This window comes from Oncorhynchus kisutch, linkage group LG11, assembly GCF_002021735.2.
Source record: "Oncorhynchus kisutch isolate 150728-3 linkage group LG11, Okis_V2, whole genome shotgun sequence".
Classification (NCBI taxonomy): domain Eukaryota; kingdom Metazoa; phylum Chordata; class Actinopteri; order Salmoniformes; family Salmonidae; genus Oncorhynchus; species Oncorhynchus kisutch.
Genome location: NC_034184.2, coordinates 85973507 through 85988707, shown reverse-complemented (window position 1 = coordinate 85988707; position 15201 = coordinate 85973507). Strand labels below are relative to the sequence as shown.

At 45.0% G+C, this 15201-nt stretch overlaps 1 protein-coding gene across 2 annotated transcripts in view; it reads left to right on the top strand.

The window, feature by feature from the left end:
- Positions 1–4216, top strand: part of lg11h8orf89 (linkage group 11 C8orf89 homolog) — a 34504-nt gene extending 30288 nt beyond the window's left edge. For both annotated transcript variants that reach the window (XM_020475913.2, XM_020475912.2), the window contains one exon: positions 3787–4216. In XM_020475913.2, coding sequence (XP_020331502.1) covers positions 3787–3929 — 143 coding nt within the window. In that variant the 3' untranslated portion in view covers positions 3930–4216. The remainder of the gene's footprint in view (positions 1–3786) is intronic.
- Positions 4217–15201: the final 10985 nt, after the last annotated feature.

Genomic DNA, 15201 nt, shown 5'->3' with positions numbered 1-15201 from the left:
AAAAGCATTCCCAGAGTAAACTGCCTGCTACTCAGGCCCAGATGCTAGGATATGCATATTATTAGTAGATGTGTATAGAAAACACTCTGCAGTTTCTAAAACTGTTTGAATGATGTTTGTGAGTATAACAGAACTCATATGGCAGGCAAAAACATGGAAGTGGGAAATCTGAGTTTTGTAGGTTTTCAAGTCTTCGCCTATCCAATATACAGTGTCTGTGGGGTCATATTATACTTCCTAAGGCTTCCACTAGATGTCAACAGTCTTTAGAACCTTGTTTCAGGCTTCTACTGTGAAATGGGAGAGAATGAGAGCTGATTGAGTCATGGGTCTGCCAGAATGCCATGAGCTCAGTCACGCGTGCGGCAGTGAGAGTTAGCTCCGTTCATTTCTAAAGACAAAGGAATTCTCCTGTTGAAACATTATTGAAGATTTATGATAAAAACATCGTAAAGATCGTTTGACATGTTTCTATGAACTGTAATATAACTTTTGACTTTGTCTGGACCTAGTGCCTGCGCATTTGGATTACTGTACTAAATTAGTGAACAAAAAGGAGGTATTTGGACATAAATTATGGACTTTATCGAACAAAACTAACAGTTATTGTGGAACTGGGATTCCTGGGAGTGCATTCCGATGAAGATCATCAAAGGTAAGTGAATATTTATAATGTTATTTCTGACTTCTGTTGACTCCATAACATGGCGGGTATCTGTATTGCTTGTTTTGGTCTCTGAGCGCTGTACTCAGATTATTCCATGGTGTGCTTTTTTTAAATCTGAGGTTGCAGAACACAGCGGTTGCATTAAGGACAAGTATATCTTTAATTCCATGCATAACAGTTGTATTTTCATCAACATTTATGATGAGTATTTCTGTAAATTGACGTGGCTCTCTGCACTTTCACCGGATGTTTTGGAGGCAAAACATAACGCGGCAATGTATACTGAGATTTTTTTTTATATATAAATATGAACTTTATGAACTTTATGTCCTATGAGTGCCATCTGATGAAGATCATCAAAGGTTAGTGATTCATTTGATCTCTATTTCTGCTTTTTGTGACTCCTCTCTTTGGCTGGAAAAATGGCTGTGTTTTTCTGTGACTTGGCGCTGACCTAACATAATCGCATGGTACGCTTTTGTCGTAAAGCCTTTTTGAAATGGGACACTGTGGTGGGATTAACAACAAGTTTATCTTTAAAATGGTGTATAATACTTGTATGTTTGAGGAATTTTAATTATGAGATTTCTGTTGGAATTTGGCACCTTGCTCTTTCACTGGATGTTGGTTAGGTGGGGCGTTTGCGTCCCACGTACCCTAGAGAGGTTAAGGACAGCAAAGTCGAGGTATTGGAGTGGCCATCACAAAGCCCCGACCTCAATCCTATAGAAAAGTTTTGGGCAGAACTAAAAATGCTTGTGCGAGCAAGGAGGCCTACAAACCTGACTCAGTCACACCAGCTCTGTCAGGAGGAATGGACCAAAATTCACCCAACATTATTGTGGGAAGCTTGTGGAAGGCTACCCGAAACGTTAGACCCAAGTTGAACAATTTAAAGGCAATGCTACCAAACGCTATTTGAGTGCATGTAAACTTCTGACCCACTGGGAATAAGATGAAATAAATAAAAGCTGAAATAACTCTCTGTACTATTATTCTGACATTTCACGTTCTTAAAATAAAGTGGTGATCCATACTGACCTAAGACAGGGACTTTTTACTAGGATTAAATGTCAGGAATTGTGAAAAACTGAGTTTAAATGTATTTGGCTAAGGTGTATGTAAACTTCCGACTTCTACTGTACATAGTTACACAGTATTGTAGGGCGATTTGAATTTAACATTGCGTTTCAATAAATGCCTATACTATTGTGAGGGCTATCGTCCCCACAATAATGACTACCTCAGGGTTTGGTTCATTTATGATATCTTTTATCAGCCTTTTTAATTTCCTGCGATGAAAAACGATACAGGTTCGTCTACCGTTTAAACCATTAAAACCAAGTTTAGATGTAAACCTTGTGTAACCAGTGGCTATCGTCCCCACAATAATGACTACCTCAGGGTTTTATCAGCCTTTTTAAATGCCTGCGTGGAAAACGATACAGGTTCGTCTACCGTTAAACCAAGTCTAGATGTAAACCTTGTGTAACCAGTGGCCATTGTTCCCACACACCGCTCTCTCTTATTAAAATACTGAAACGTTTTTAGTAAGAGGCCTCTATGAAAACACTGTAGACCTGTATCCTTTCATGAACCCAGCGCCCTCCATAATCCGTCCCAAACTGAACCCTATTTCCTATATAAGGCACTACTTTTGACCAAAAGTAGTACCCTAAATAGGTAACAGGGTGCCATTTGGGACTAATGTGGCCTTTCCTAGATGAAGTTTACGGTACTTCCTCCTATGTGTATTTTATGAGAGCCTGTCATTCCCCCGGCTGCTGCACAGGAGACGGCTGTTTCGTCCGTCACAGTTCAACCTGGCCTCAGGTGCTTTATGATGACAGTGACGTAAAGCTACCTAACAAACACGGCTTTATTCCTCAGACGGAACCCCTCGTCAAAACACAACGCACCGGAGGTCTGGCTCGTTGTCTTTGTTGTCAGGGCTCGGCTCAGTCCACCCCTCTGGATTAGCTCTCCCACTGAGAAAAGCGGGGGGCCTTGTGGAGTGTGTGTAGGTGGGGGGGGGTCAAGTGCCCTTCCTATCAATCGGTCATATCAGTCATGTTTGTCTGGAGCAGGCAGTTATTCCCCATCTGTTTTATTGTGCATGCTTTTGGAGTTTTGCGCTCTTACTTGTGATTTGTTTTCTAGCTTCCCTGAAGCTGTCAGTGTGTGTGGCTTCCTAACACTTTCTCACTCTAGTTTTTATTTAGTTTGGTATCCTTACTGTCCCTCATACCAACCCACTCCTTTCGACTGTCCTCTCTGTTCCTCCTACAGTCCTTTCGACTGTCCTCTCTGTTCCTCCTACAGTCCTTTCGACTGTCCTCTCTGTTCCTCCTCCTGTCCTTTCGACTGTCCTCTGTTCCTCCTCCTGTCCTTTCGACTGTCCTCTCTGTTCCTCCTACAGTCCTTTCGACTGTCCTCTCTGTTCCTCCTCCTTCATAGGCTGTCCTCTCTGTTCCTCCTCCTTTCGACTGTCCTCTCTGTTCCTCCTCCTGTCCTTTAGACTGTCCTCTCTGTTCCTCCTACAGTCCTTTAGACTGTCCTCTCTGTTCCTCCCCCTTTCGACTGTCCTCTCTGTTCGTCCTCCTGTCCTTTCGACTGTCCTCTCTGTTCGTCCTCCTGTCCTTTCGACTGTCCTCTCTGTTCGTCCTCCTGTCCTTTCGACTGTCCTCTCTGTTCCTCCTCCTTTAGACTGTCCTCTCTGTTCCTCCTCCTTCATAGGCTGTCCTCTCTGTTCCTCCTCCTTCATAGGCTGTCCTCTCTGTTCCTCCTCCTTTCGACTGTCCTCTCTGTTCCTCCTCCTTCATAGGCTGTCCTCTCTGTTCCTCCTCCTTCATAGGCTGTCCTCTCTGTTCCTCCTCCTTCATAGGCTGTCCTCTCTGTTCCTCCTCCTTCATAGGCTGTCCTCTCTGTTCCTCCCTCTTTAGACTGTCCTCTCTGTTCCCCCTCCAGGACAGTCAGATCCTGATGCTTGATCAGACACTGTTTTGTTTCTAGTCCAGTGTTCCCCATATCACACATGACCTGCTCAATATTTTAGCCCTCTAATCCACGAAGGAGTCTTTGGAGTGTACATACCACTCTCCTCTCTGCTCCTCCTCCAGCCCAGTCGTACCCAGACCCGGTAAGCGGAGCCCCGTCAGCCTCAATCATCCAGAGGCTGTCTGAGATCGCTTCTCTGGAGGGAGAGACGGTCAGGCAGGAGAAGATCAAGAAGATTAAGAAGAACAGGAGACTGGACTCCTGACAAAACCTGTCTATCAGCCAATCAGAGAGCAGAGGTCACAGTTAAAGGCTGTGACCCCATACGCAGTGCCAATGCCGCCCGAACAAATAAAACATTTTAGGGAAATATAAACCTTTTTGTTGTTTTAAATATAATCTAACTGTGTAAAAGCTTGTTGGTGCTATGTAATAGCAAAGTGTAATTCAATACTGTGACTTATACTACTGTTCAAAATTTGGGGTCACTTAAGACTTGTCCTTGTTTTTGAAAATATTTTTGAATTTTTTTTTGTCCATTAAAATAACATCGTATTGATCAGAAATACGGTGTAGACATTGTTAATGTTGTCAATGACTATTGTAGCTGGAAACAGCTGATTTAAAAAAAAAAATGGAATATCTACAGAACCACATTATCAGCAACCATCACTCCTGTGTTCCAATGGCACGTTGTGTTAGCCTTTAAAATGATAAACTTGGATTAGCTAATTGATCATTACATATATATAGTGCACTACTTTAGACCAGGGCCCTATTCCTTATATAGAGCACTACTATAGACCAGGGCCCTATTCCCTATATAGAGCACTACTTTAGACCAGGGCCCTATTCCTTATATAATGTGCTACTATAGACCAGGGCTCTATTATCTATATAGAGCACTACTTTAGACCAGGGCCCTATTCCTTATATAGTGCACTACTTTAGACCAGGGCCCTATTCCTTATATAGTGCACTACTTTAGACCAGGGCCCTATTCCTTATATAATGTGCTACTATAGACCAGGGCCCTATTCCCTATATAGAGCACTACTTTAGACCAGGGCCCTATTCCTTATATAATGTGCTACTATAGACCAGGGCCCTATTCCCTATATAGAGCACTACTTTAGACCAGGGCCCTATTCCTTATATAATGTGCTACTATAGACCAGGGCCCTATTCCTTATATAATGTGCTACTATAGACCAGGGCCCTATTCCTTATATAATGTGCTACTATAGACCAGGGCCCTATTCCTTATATAATGTGCTACTATAGACCAGGGCCCTATTCCTTATATAATGTGCTACTTTAGACCAGGGCCCTATTCCTTATATAATGTGCTACTATAGACCAGGGCCCTATTCCCTACATAGAGCACTACTTTAGACCAGGGCCCTATTCCCTATATAGAGCACTACTTTAGACCAGGGCCCTATTCCTTATATAATGTGCTACTATAGACCAGGGCCCTATTCCCTATATAATGTGCTACTTTAGACCAGGGCCCTATTCCTTATATAATGTGCTACTATAGACCAGGGCCCTATTCCCTATATAGAGCACTACTTTAGACCAGGGCCCTATTCCCTATATAGAGCACTACTTTAGACCAGGGCCCTATTCCCTATATAGAGCACTACTTTAGACCAGGGCCCTATTCCCTATATAGTGCACTACTTTAGACCAGGGCCCTATTCCCTATATAGAGCACAGGGCCCTATTCCCTACATAGAGCACTACTTTAGACCAGGGCCCTATTCCCTATATAGAGCACTACTTTAGACCAGGGCCCTATTCCTTATATAATGTGCTACTTTAGACCAGGGCCCTATTCCTTATATAATGTGCTACTATAGACCAGGGCCCTATTCCCTACATAGAGCACTACTTTAGACCAGGGCCCTATTCCCTATATAGAGCACTACTTTAGACCAGGGCCCTATTCCTTATATAATGTGCTACTATAGACCAGGGCCCTATTCCCTATATAATGTGCTACTTTAGACCAGGGCCCTATTCCTTATATAATGTGCTACTATAGACCAGGGCCCTATTCCCTATATAGAGCACTACTTTAGACCAGGGCCCTATTCCCTATATAGAGCACTACTTTAGACCAGGGCCCTATTCCCTATATAGAGCACTACTTTAGACCAGGGCCCTATTCCCTATATAGTGCACTACTTTAGACCAGGGCCCTATTCCCTATATAGAGCACAGGGCCCTATTCCCTATATAGTGCACTACTTTAGACCAGGGCCCTATTCCATATATAGAGCACTACTTTTTGACCAAGGCCCTATTCCATATATAGTGCACTACTTTAGACCAGGGCCCTATTCCCTATATAGAGCACTACTTTAGACCAGGGCCCTATTCCCTATATAGAGCACTACTTTAGACCAGGGCCCTATTCCCTATATAGTGCACTACTTTAGACCAGGGCCCTATTCCCTATATAGAGCACAGGGCCCTATTCCCTATATAGTGCACTACTTTAGACCAGGGCCCTATTCCCTATATAGAGCACTACTTTAGACCAGGGCCCTATTCCCTATATAATGTGCTACTATAGACCAGGGCCCTATTCCCTATATAATGTGCTACTTTTTGACCAGGGCCCTATTCCTTATATAGTGCACTACTTTTTGACCAAGGCCCTATTCCATATATAGTGCACTACTGTTGACCAAGGCCCATAGGGACACTATATCGTGAAAAGTGTGCAAATTGGGACATAGACAGAGTGCATTCCATATCACCAATATAGAGACCAAGTCTTTCCCACAGGACTGGGAATGTGGCCTTTCCTCACTAAAGTAGGCTACATTGTGGCGCTGCAGTACTGTACAGACAACTATACCGGTGAATAGACTTCATTGTGTTTAATAACGAGGCCCCTCACACACACACACACACACACGTCCTATTGTGTCTTGTTTTGTGTCAGGGTGAGATGAGGAGAGAATCGGTTGCGTGGAGGGAGATTCGATGAGCAGTTGCGTTGACCAGGGAGGGACACGACAGGCCTGAAACAGCCTCAAGAAGGCGTTAATTAGTAAATGCGCACATGTACGAAACGGATAGCAGGAACCGCTACCCCTCCATTACCCCAGTGAATTGACTCGCTGCGCAGTAAAACTCCATTTGATCACAAACATTGTGCTAACGACTGACGACACAGAGCCTGGAGGAGAGAAGCTAATGTCTGACAACACAGAGACAACACACTGACAACACAGAGACAACTTACTGACAACACGCTGACAACACACTGACAACACACTGACAACACGCTGACAACACAGAGACAACTTACTGACAACACAGAGACAACTTACTGACAACACACTGACAACACGCTGACAACTTACTGACAACACAGAGACAACTTACTGCCAACACAGAGACAACTTACTGCCAATACACTGACAACATGCTGACAACACAGAAACCACAGAGACAACTTACTGACAACACACTGACAACAATGCTGACACCACAGAGACAACACACTGACACCACAGAGACAACTTACTGCCAACACACTGACACCACGCTGACAACACACTGACAACTTACTGACAACACATTGACAACATGCTGACAACACAGAGACAACACACTGACAACACAGAGACAACACACTGACAACACAGAGACAACACACTGACAACACAGAGACAACTTACTGACACCACGCTGACAACACAGAGACAACACGCTAACAACACAGAGACAACACGCTGACAACACAGAGACAACCTACTGACAACACACTGACAACACACTGACAACATACTGACAACACAGAGACAACCTACTGACAACACAGAGACAACCTACTGAAACCACAGAGACCACTTACTGACACCACAGAGACAACTTACTGACACCACAGAGACAACTTACTGACACCACAGAGGCAACTTACTGACACCACAGAGACAACTTACTGACACCACAGAGACAACTTACTGACACCACAGAGACAACTTACTGACACCACAGAGACAACTTACTGACAACACAGAGACAACCTACTGACAACACAGAGACAACCTACTGAAACCACAGAGACCACTTACTGACACCACAGAGACAACTTACTGACACCACAGAGACAACTTACTGACACCACAGAGGCAACTTACTGACACCACAGAGACAACTTACTGACACCACAGAGACAACTTACTGACACCACAGAGACAACTTACTGACACCACAGAGGCAACTTACTGACACCACAGAGGCAACTTACTGACACCACAGAGGCAACTTACTGACACCACAGAGACAACTTACTGACACCACAGAGACAACTTACTGACACCACAGAGACAACTTACTGCCAACAGAGGCAACTTACTGACACCACAGAGACAACTTACTGACACCACAGAGGCAACTTACTGACACCACAGAGGCAACTTACTGACACCACAGAGGCAACTTACTGACACCACAGAGGCAACTTACTGACACCACAGAGGCAACTTACTGACACCACAGAGGCAACTTACTGACACCACAGAGGCAACTTACTGACACCACAGAGGCAACTTACTGACACCACAGATACAACTTACTGACACCACAGAGACAACTTACTGCCAACAGAGACAACTTACTGACACCACAGAGACAACTTACTGACACCACAGAGACAACTTACTGACACCACAGAGACAACTTACTGCCAACAGAGACAACTTACTGACACCACAGAGACAACTTACTGACACCACAGAGACAACTTACTGACACCACAGAGGCAACTTACTGACACCACAGAGACAACTTACTGACACCACAGAGGCAACTTACTGACACCACAGAGACAACTTACTGACACCACAGAGACAACTTACTGCCAACAGAGGCAACTTACTGACACCACAGAGACAACTTACTGACACCACAGAGGCAACTTACTGACACCACAGAGGCAACTTACTGACACCACAGAGGCAACTTACTGACACCACAGAGGCAACTTACTGACACCACAGAGGCAACTTACTGACACCACAGAGACAACTTACTGCCACCACAGAGACAACTTACTGCCAACAGAGACAACTTACTGACACCACAGAGACAACTTACTGACACCACAGAGACAACTTACTGACACCACAATACCAGGGCCGGAGAGAGTCCATAGTTACAGCCCCAAAAAATACAGTCATATCTCCATCTTTATCATCTTTCTAATGGTTTCAAAACTTCCAAGTCCTTCACGTCGTCCTTGGATTGAGATCAGTGAGTCTCCAGAAAGAGAAGGTAGACCCAACAAAGGATTACTGTTCGATGTTCAGGGTGATGCCAACTGTTTTGCCCCACTGACCTCTCATGGGCATCAAGTCTTCAAAAAAAGTCACTTAGTTTCACTCAATAGCCTGTTATTACTGCTTAGGCATTTGCGAAACCGAGCCAAAATGGAGTCAGCCACTCTGTTTTACTCACTGCCTGTCATCACTGCTTAGGCATGGGGAAACCGAGCCAAAATGGAGTCAACCAACAATCAAAATATTTTGGGGGGAGTTTGCCCCATCCAAGATTTACATGCTAAAATGGCCACTAATCAGGAGTATAGCTGATGAATGCCAAGAGTATGGCTGATGAATGCCAAGAGCATGGCTGATGAATGCCAAGAGAATAGCTGATGAATGCCAAGAGTATGGCTGATGAATGCCAAGAGCATGGCGGATGAATGCCAAGAGCATAGCTGATGAATGCCAAGAGAATAGCTGATGAATGCCAAGAGTATGGCTGATGAATGCCAAGAGCATGGCCGATGAAAGCCAAGAGCATGGCCGATGAAAGCCAAGAGTATGGCTGATGAATGCCAAGAGCATGGCCGATGAAAGCCAAGACCATGGCTGATGAATGCCAAGAGTATGGCTGATGAATGCCAAGAGCATGGCCGATGAAAGCCAAGAGCATGGCCGATGAAAGCCAAGAGTATGGCTGATGAATGCCAAGAGTATGGCTGATGAATGCCAAGAGCATGGCTGATGAATGCCAAGAGCATGGCCGATGAAAGCCAAGAGTATGGATGCATGTATCTGTACAGAGTTGAGTAGGTTACTTTCTAAATGTAATCTTTTACAGTTACTAGTTACCTGTCTTTCTAAATGTAATCAAATCAAATGTATTTATATAGCCCCTTCGTACATCAGCTGATATCTGAAAGTGCTGTACAGAAACCCAGCCTAAAACCCCAAACAGCAAGCAATGCAGGTGTAGAAGCACGGTGGCTAGGAAGAACTCCCTAGAAAGGCCAAAACCTAGGAAGAAACCTAGAGAGGAACCAGGCTCTGAGGGGTGGGCCAGTCCTCTTCTGGCTGTGCCGGGTGGAGAGGAACCAGGCTCTGAGGGGTGGGCCAGTCCTCTTCTGGCTGTGCCGGGTGGAGAGGAACCAGGCTCTGAGGGGTGGGCCAGTCCTCTTCTGACTGTGCCGGGTGGAGAGGAACCAGGCTCTGAGGGGTGGGCCAGTCCTCTTCTGACTGTGCCGGGTGGAGAGGAACCAGACTATGAGGGGTGGACCAGTCCTCTTCTGGCTGTGCCGGGTGGAGAGGAACCAGGCTCCGAGGGGTGGACCAGTCCTCTTCTGGCTGTGCCGGGTGGAGAGGAACCAGGCTTTGAGGGGTGGGCCAGTCCTCTTCTAGGAAACCCCAAACAGCAAGCAACTCAGGTGTATAAGCATGTAATCCGTTACGGTTATCTGTTGCCTGTCTAAAATTGTATTCAATAATGTAATTTTTGGATGACCTAAACTCAGCAATGGTATCTGATTACTTCCCGTTACTTTTGGAATACTTTCCCTTTAAAAATTGTTAAAAGTCGACAAAAAGGAAATGTAATTTATGAAATGTAAAGTAATCTAAGAAGTAATCATCTAGCGTTTCAAAGAGTATCTAATCTGATTTCAATATTATTACAGTTTTATTTTATTATTTATTCCCCAACCCTGTCTGTGTGTCTGGCATAAAGGGAGCATGTCTGTGCTCTCTTTTCCTGAAATGACTAATCTAATGGAGTCTCAAAGCCCTGTGTTCCAAAGGTGTTTTACTCAAAAGGCTCCTACCGTCTAGGCAGGGCCGCCACTCGTGTCTCACTGGGCCATGGCCCCTGTTTGCCCTGCCTCTCACTTGGGGCCGAAGCCACTGGCACTTCTCAGCTGGCATTTCAATAACAATGGCTACCTGTGAACTTTAACACCTTCTCACACAGCAACTGTCTTGATTATGCAGAGGTTGTTGTTTCTGCTCTTCACAAGTCTTCACCGTCAGACCTAGATATGGAAACACAATTTCTCTAGTATAACATAAGGGTGGAAGAGTCGAAAATTGCACATGTAAGGGAATAGTGTCCCATTTGGGATGCAGGCAAGCAAATCAATTATCCTCAAGTCAAACCAAGTTAGATAAAATCGTTATCCCTGATCCGATGTGCCTCTCTATGACAACAGCATAGAACCTGTTCTTTTTCACCAAGACTACACGTCAAGACAAAGGAGATGATTGTGGACTACAGGAAATGGAGGACGGAGCACACCCCCATTCTCATCGACAGGGCTGTAGTGGAGCAGGTTGGGAGCTTCAAGTTCCTTGGTGTCCACATCACCAACAAACTATCATGACAGTCGTGAAGAGGGCACGACTGTCTTGGCCCAGTACTTCACTAGGGCCAAACTTCCTGCCATCCAGGACTTCTATACCAGGCGGTGTCAGAGGAAGGCCCTAAAAATTGCCCAAGACTCCAGCCACCCCGAGTCATAGACTGTTCTCTCTACTACCGCACGGCAAGAGGTCAAAGACTTCTTAACAGTTTCTACACCCATAAGACTCCTGAACAGCTAATCAAGTGGCTATTTGCATTTTTTGTTACTTAAGTTGATTTTAGTAAATACTTTGACACTTATTTTTTTCTTAAAACGTCATTGTTGGTTAAGGGCTTGTAAATTAAGCATTTCCCTGTAAAGTTTACACCTATTTGTATTCGGCGCATGTGACAAATACAATTTGATTTGACATGTCAAGACTACATGTCAACTGTGGATATGTGGATGTCAAACTGTGATTGTATAGATAACTTAACGTTAACAGGTAAACCACACAGGGTGCCATTTCAGACGCAGACCCTGTACTCTAGCCCCCTAGGCATTTAGGCCTGGACTCCAGCCAATCATTCACATTCCTGCTTCTGCCCCTGAGGCTCCTGGATACGGAGCTGAGACCGGCTGGGCATGACTGGTATTACACTGGCTGAGACACTGGGATGTCACAGGGTAGAAAAAGAGACAGACAGAGAGAGAGAGAGAGCAGCTCTCTACCTTGAGCTCTCTTTGAGAGAAACAAAGACAGGGAAAGTAAGACAAAAGAGGGAGAGAGGGGTCCGGGCGTAAACCACACAAAAGCAACACTAGACACCATGGAACACAAAGCTTTTACTATCTCATCCTGGAATATACAGGGTCTGAGGCCATCTGCCTTTGGCCTAAAGTGCAGGAACCCAGACTTCATCAAAGAAATCAGAAATACAGACATTGTCATCCTACAAGAAACATGGTATAGAGGAGACGGACCCACTGGTTGCCCTCTAGGTTACAGAGAGCTGGTAGTCCCATCCACCACACTAGCAGGTGGGTGGTATAGAGGAGACAGACCCACTGGTTGCCCTCTAGGTTACAGAGAGCTGCTAGTCCCATCCACCACACTACCAGGTGGGTGGTATAGAGGAGACGGACCCACTGTTTGCCCTCCAGCGACAGTCTCCAGTCCGGAGCTTCCAGAGACGGCCTCCAGTCCGGGGCCTGCAACGAGGGTGCCCAGTCCGGGGCCTGCAACGAGGGTGCCCAGTCCGGGGCCTGCAACGAGGGTGCCCAGTCCGGGCCTGCAACGAGGGTGCCCAGTCCGGGCCTGCAACGAGGGTGCCCAGTCCGGGGCCTGCAACGAGGGTGCCCAGTCCGGGGCCTGCAACGAGGGTGCCCAGTCCGGGGCCTGCAACGAGGGTGCCCAGTCCGGGGCCTGCAACGAGGGTGCCCAGTCCGGGGCCTGCAACGAGGGTGCCCAGTCCGGGGCCCGCAATAGGTAGCCCTTTTTCCACCTGTCTTTGTGGGAAGTTGACTTTGTTTAGGGCACATAAAGCTTCACAGTTTGTTTTTGTAGTGTCATTTGTTTTGTTCAACGTCATTTTGATTAATAAAAGAAAATGTACGCTCACCACGCTGCGCCTTGGTCCTGTCCTTTCAACAGCCGTGACAGATTAGCTAACATAGCGTGCCATTGGAACACAGGAGTGATGGTTGCTGATAATGGGCCTCTGTACGCCTATGTAGATATTCCATAAAAAATCTGTAATTTCCAGCTACAATAGTAATTTACAACATTAACAATGTCCACACTGTATTTTTTAATCAATTTGATGTTATTTTAATGGACAAACTCTTGAATGGTAGTGTATGTCCCCGATATCTCTGTCTAATTTCTCCTGCGAATTAAGGGATTTTGGGCCTTTTCGGTTTCTGAAGTAAATCCTTTGTGTCCTACTCGTTAAAGAAAAAAAATGTTCGTCCAGTACGAGGTTAGTAATCGCTGTCCTGATATCCAGAAGCTATTTTCAGTCATAAGAGACGGTGGCAGGAACGTTATGTACAATATAGTTTACAAATAACACAAAACACACAACAAAAAAAACTGGTTAAGAGCCTGTAAAATGACAGATCCTCCGCCGCCATTCTAACAGCAGACTCGTACATTTTCTCGGCGAAAACAAGGTACTGAGCAAATGTCAATTTGGCTTTTTACCAAATGACCGTACGACAGATCATGTATTCACCCTGCACACCCTAATTGACAAACGAACAAACCAAAGCAAAGGCAAAGTCTTCTCATGCTCATTTTTTCTCATGGATTTTAAAAAAAAGCTCTTAACTCGATTTGGCATGAGGGTCTGCTATACACATTGATGGAAAGTGGTATTGGGTGAAAAACATAAGACATCACAAAATCCATGTACACAAACAAGTGTGTGGTTAAAATTGGCAAAAACACACACATTTCTTCCCACAGGGCCGTGGGGTGAGACAGGGATGCAGCTTAAGCCCCACCCTCTTCAACATATATATCAACTAGAACAGTCTGCAGCACCCGTCCTCACCAGAATCTGAAGTCAAATTTCTACTGTTTGCTGATGATCTGGTGCCTTCAATTCGACAATTAGGATTTGGCTAAAAATACTTGAATCAGTTATAGAACCCATTGCCCTTAATGGTTGAGAGGTCTGGGGTCCGCTCACCAACCAAGAATTCAAAAAACACCAAAATATCCCCCGTGCGCATCGTAAAACACCAAATAATGCATGCAGAGCAGAATTAGGCCGATACCCGATAATGATCAAAATCCAGAAAAGAGCCGTTAAATTATAAAACCACCTAAAAGGAAGCGATTCCCAAACCTTCCATAACAAAGCCATCACCTACAGAGAGATGAACCTGGAGAAGAGTCTCCTAAGCAAGCTGGTCCTGGGGCTTTGTTCACAAACACAAACACACCCCACAGAGCCCCAAGACAGCAGCACAAGGAAAAACAAAAAACAGAGCAAACTAGAATGCTATTTGGCCCTAAACAGAGAGTACACAGTGGCAGAATACCTGACCATTGTGACTGGCCCAAAATTAAGGAACTCTTTGACTATGTACGGACTCAGTGAGCATAGCCTTGCTATTGAGAAAAACCGCTGAAGGCAGACATGGCTCTCAAGAGAAGAGAGGCTGTGTGCTCACTGCCCACAAAATGAGGTGGAAACTGAGCTGCACTTCCTAACCTCCTGCCAAATGTGTTACCATATTAGAGAGACATATTTCCCTCAGATTACACAAAGAATTTGAAAACGAATTACATTTTGATTAACTCTCATATCTACTGGGTGAAATACCACATTGTGACATCACAGCAGCAATATTTGTGACCTGTTGCCATAAGAAAAGGGCAACCAGTGAAGAACAAACTTACTTATTTTCCCTTTTGTACTTTAACTATGTGCACATCATTACAACACTGTATATAGATATAATGTAACATTTTATTCTTTTGGAACTTCTGTGAGTGTAATGTTTACTGTTCATTTTTTTATTTTCTATTTCACTTGCTTTGGCAATGTTAACATATGTTTCTCATGCCAATAAAGCCCATTGAATAGAGAGAGAGAGAGAGAGAGAGAAACTCAGTGGGTGAGAAAGGGAGGAACTCAGTAGGTGAGAGAGAGAGAGAGAGAGGGAGAGAGGGAGGAACTCAGTGGGAGAGAGAGAGGGAGAGAGGGAGGAACCCAGTGGGAGAGAGAGAGAGAGAGGGAGGGAGGAACTCAGTAGGAGAGAGAGAGAGAGAGGGAGAGAGAGAGAGCGGGAGAGAGGGAGGAACTCAGTAGGAGAGAGAGAGAGAGAGAGAGAGGGAGGAACTCAGTAGGAGAGAGAGAGAGAGAGCGGAGGAACTCAGTAGGAGAGAGAGAGAGAGAGGGAG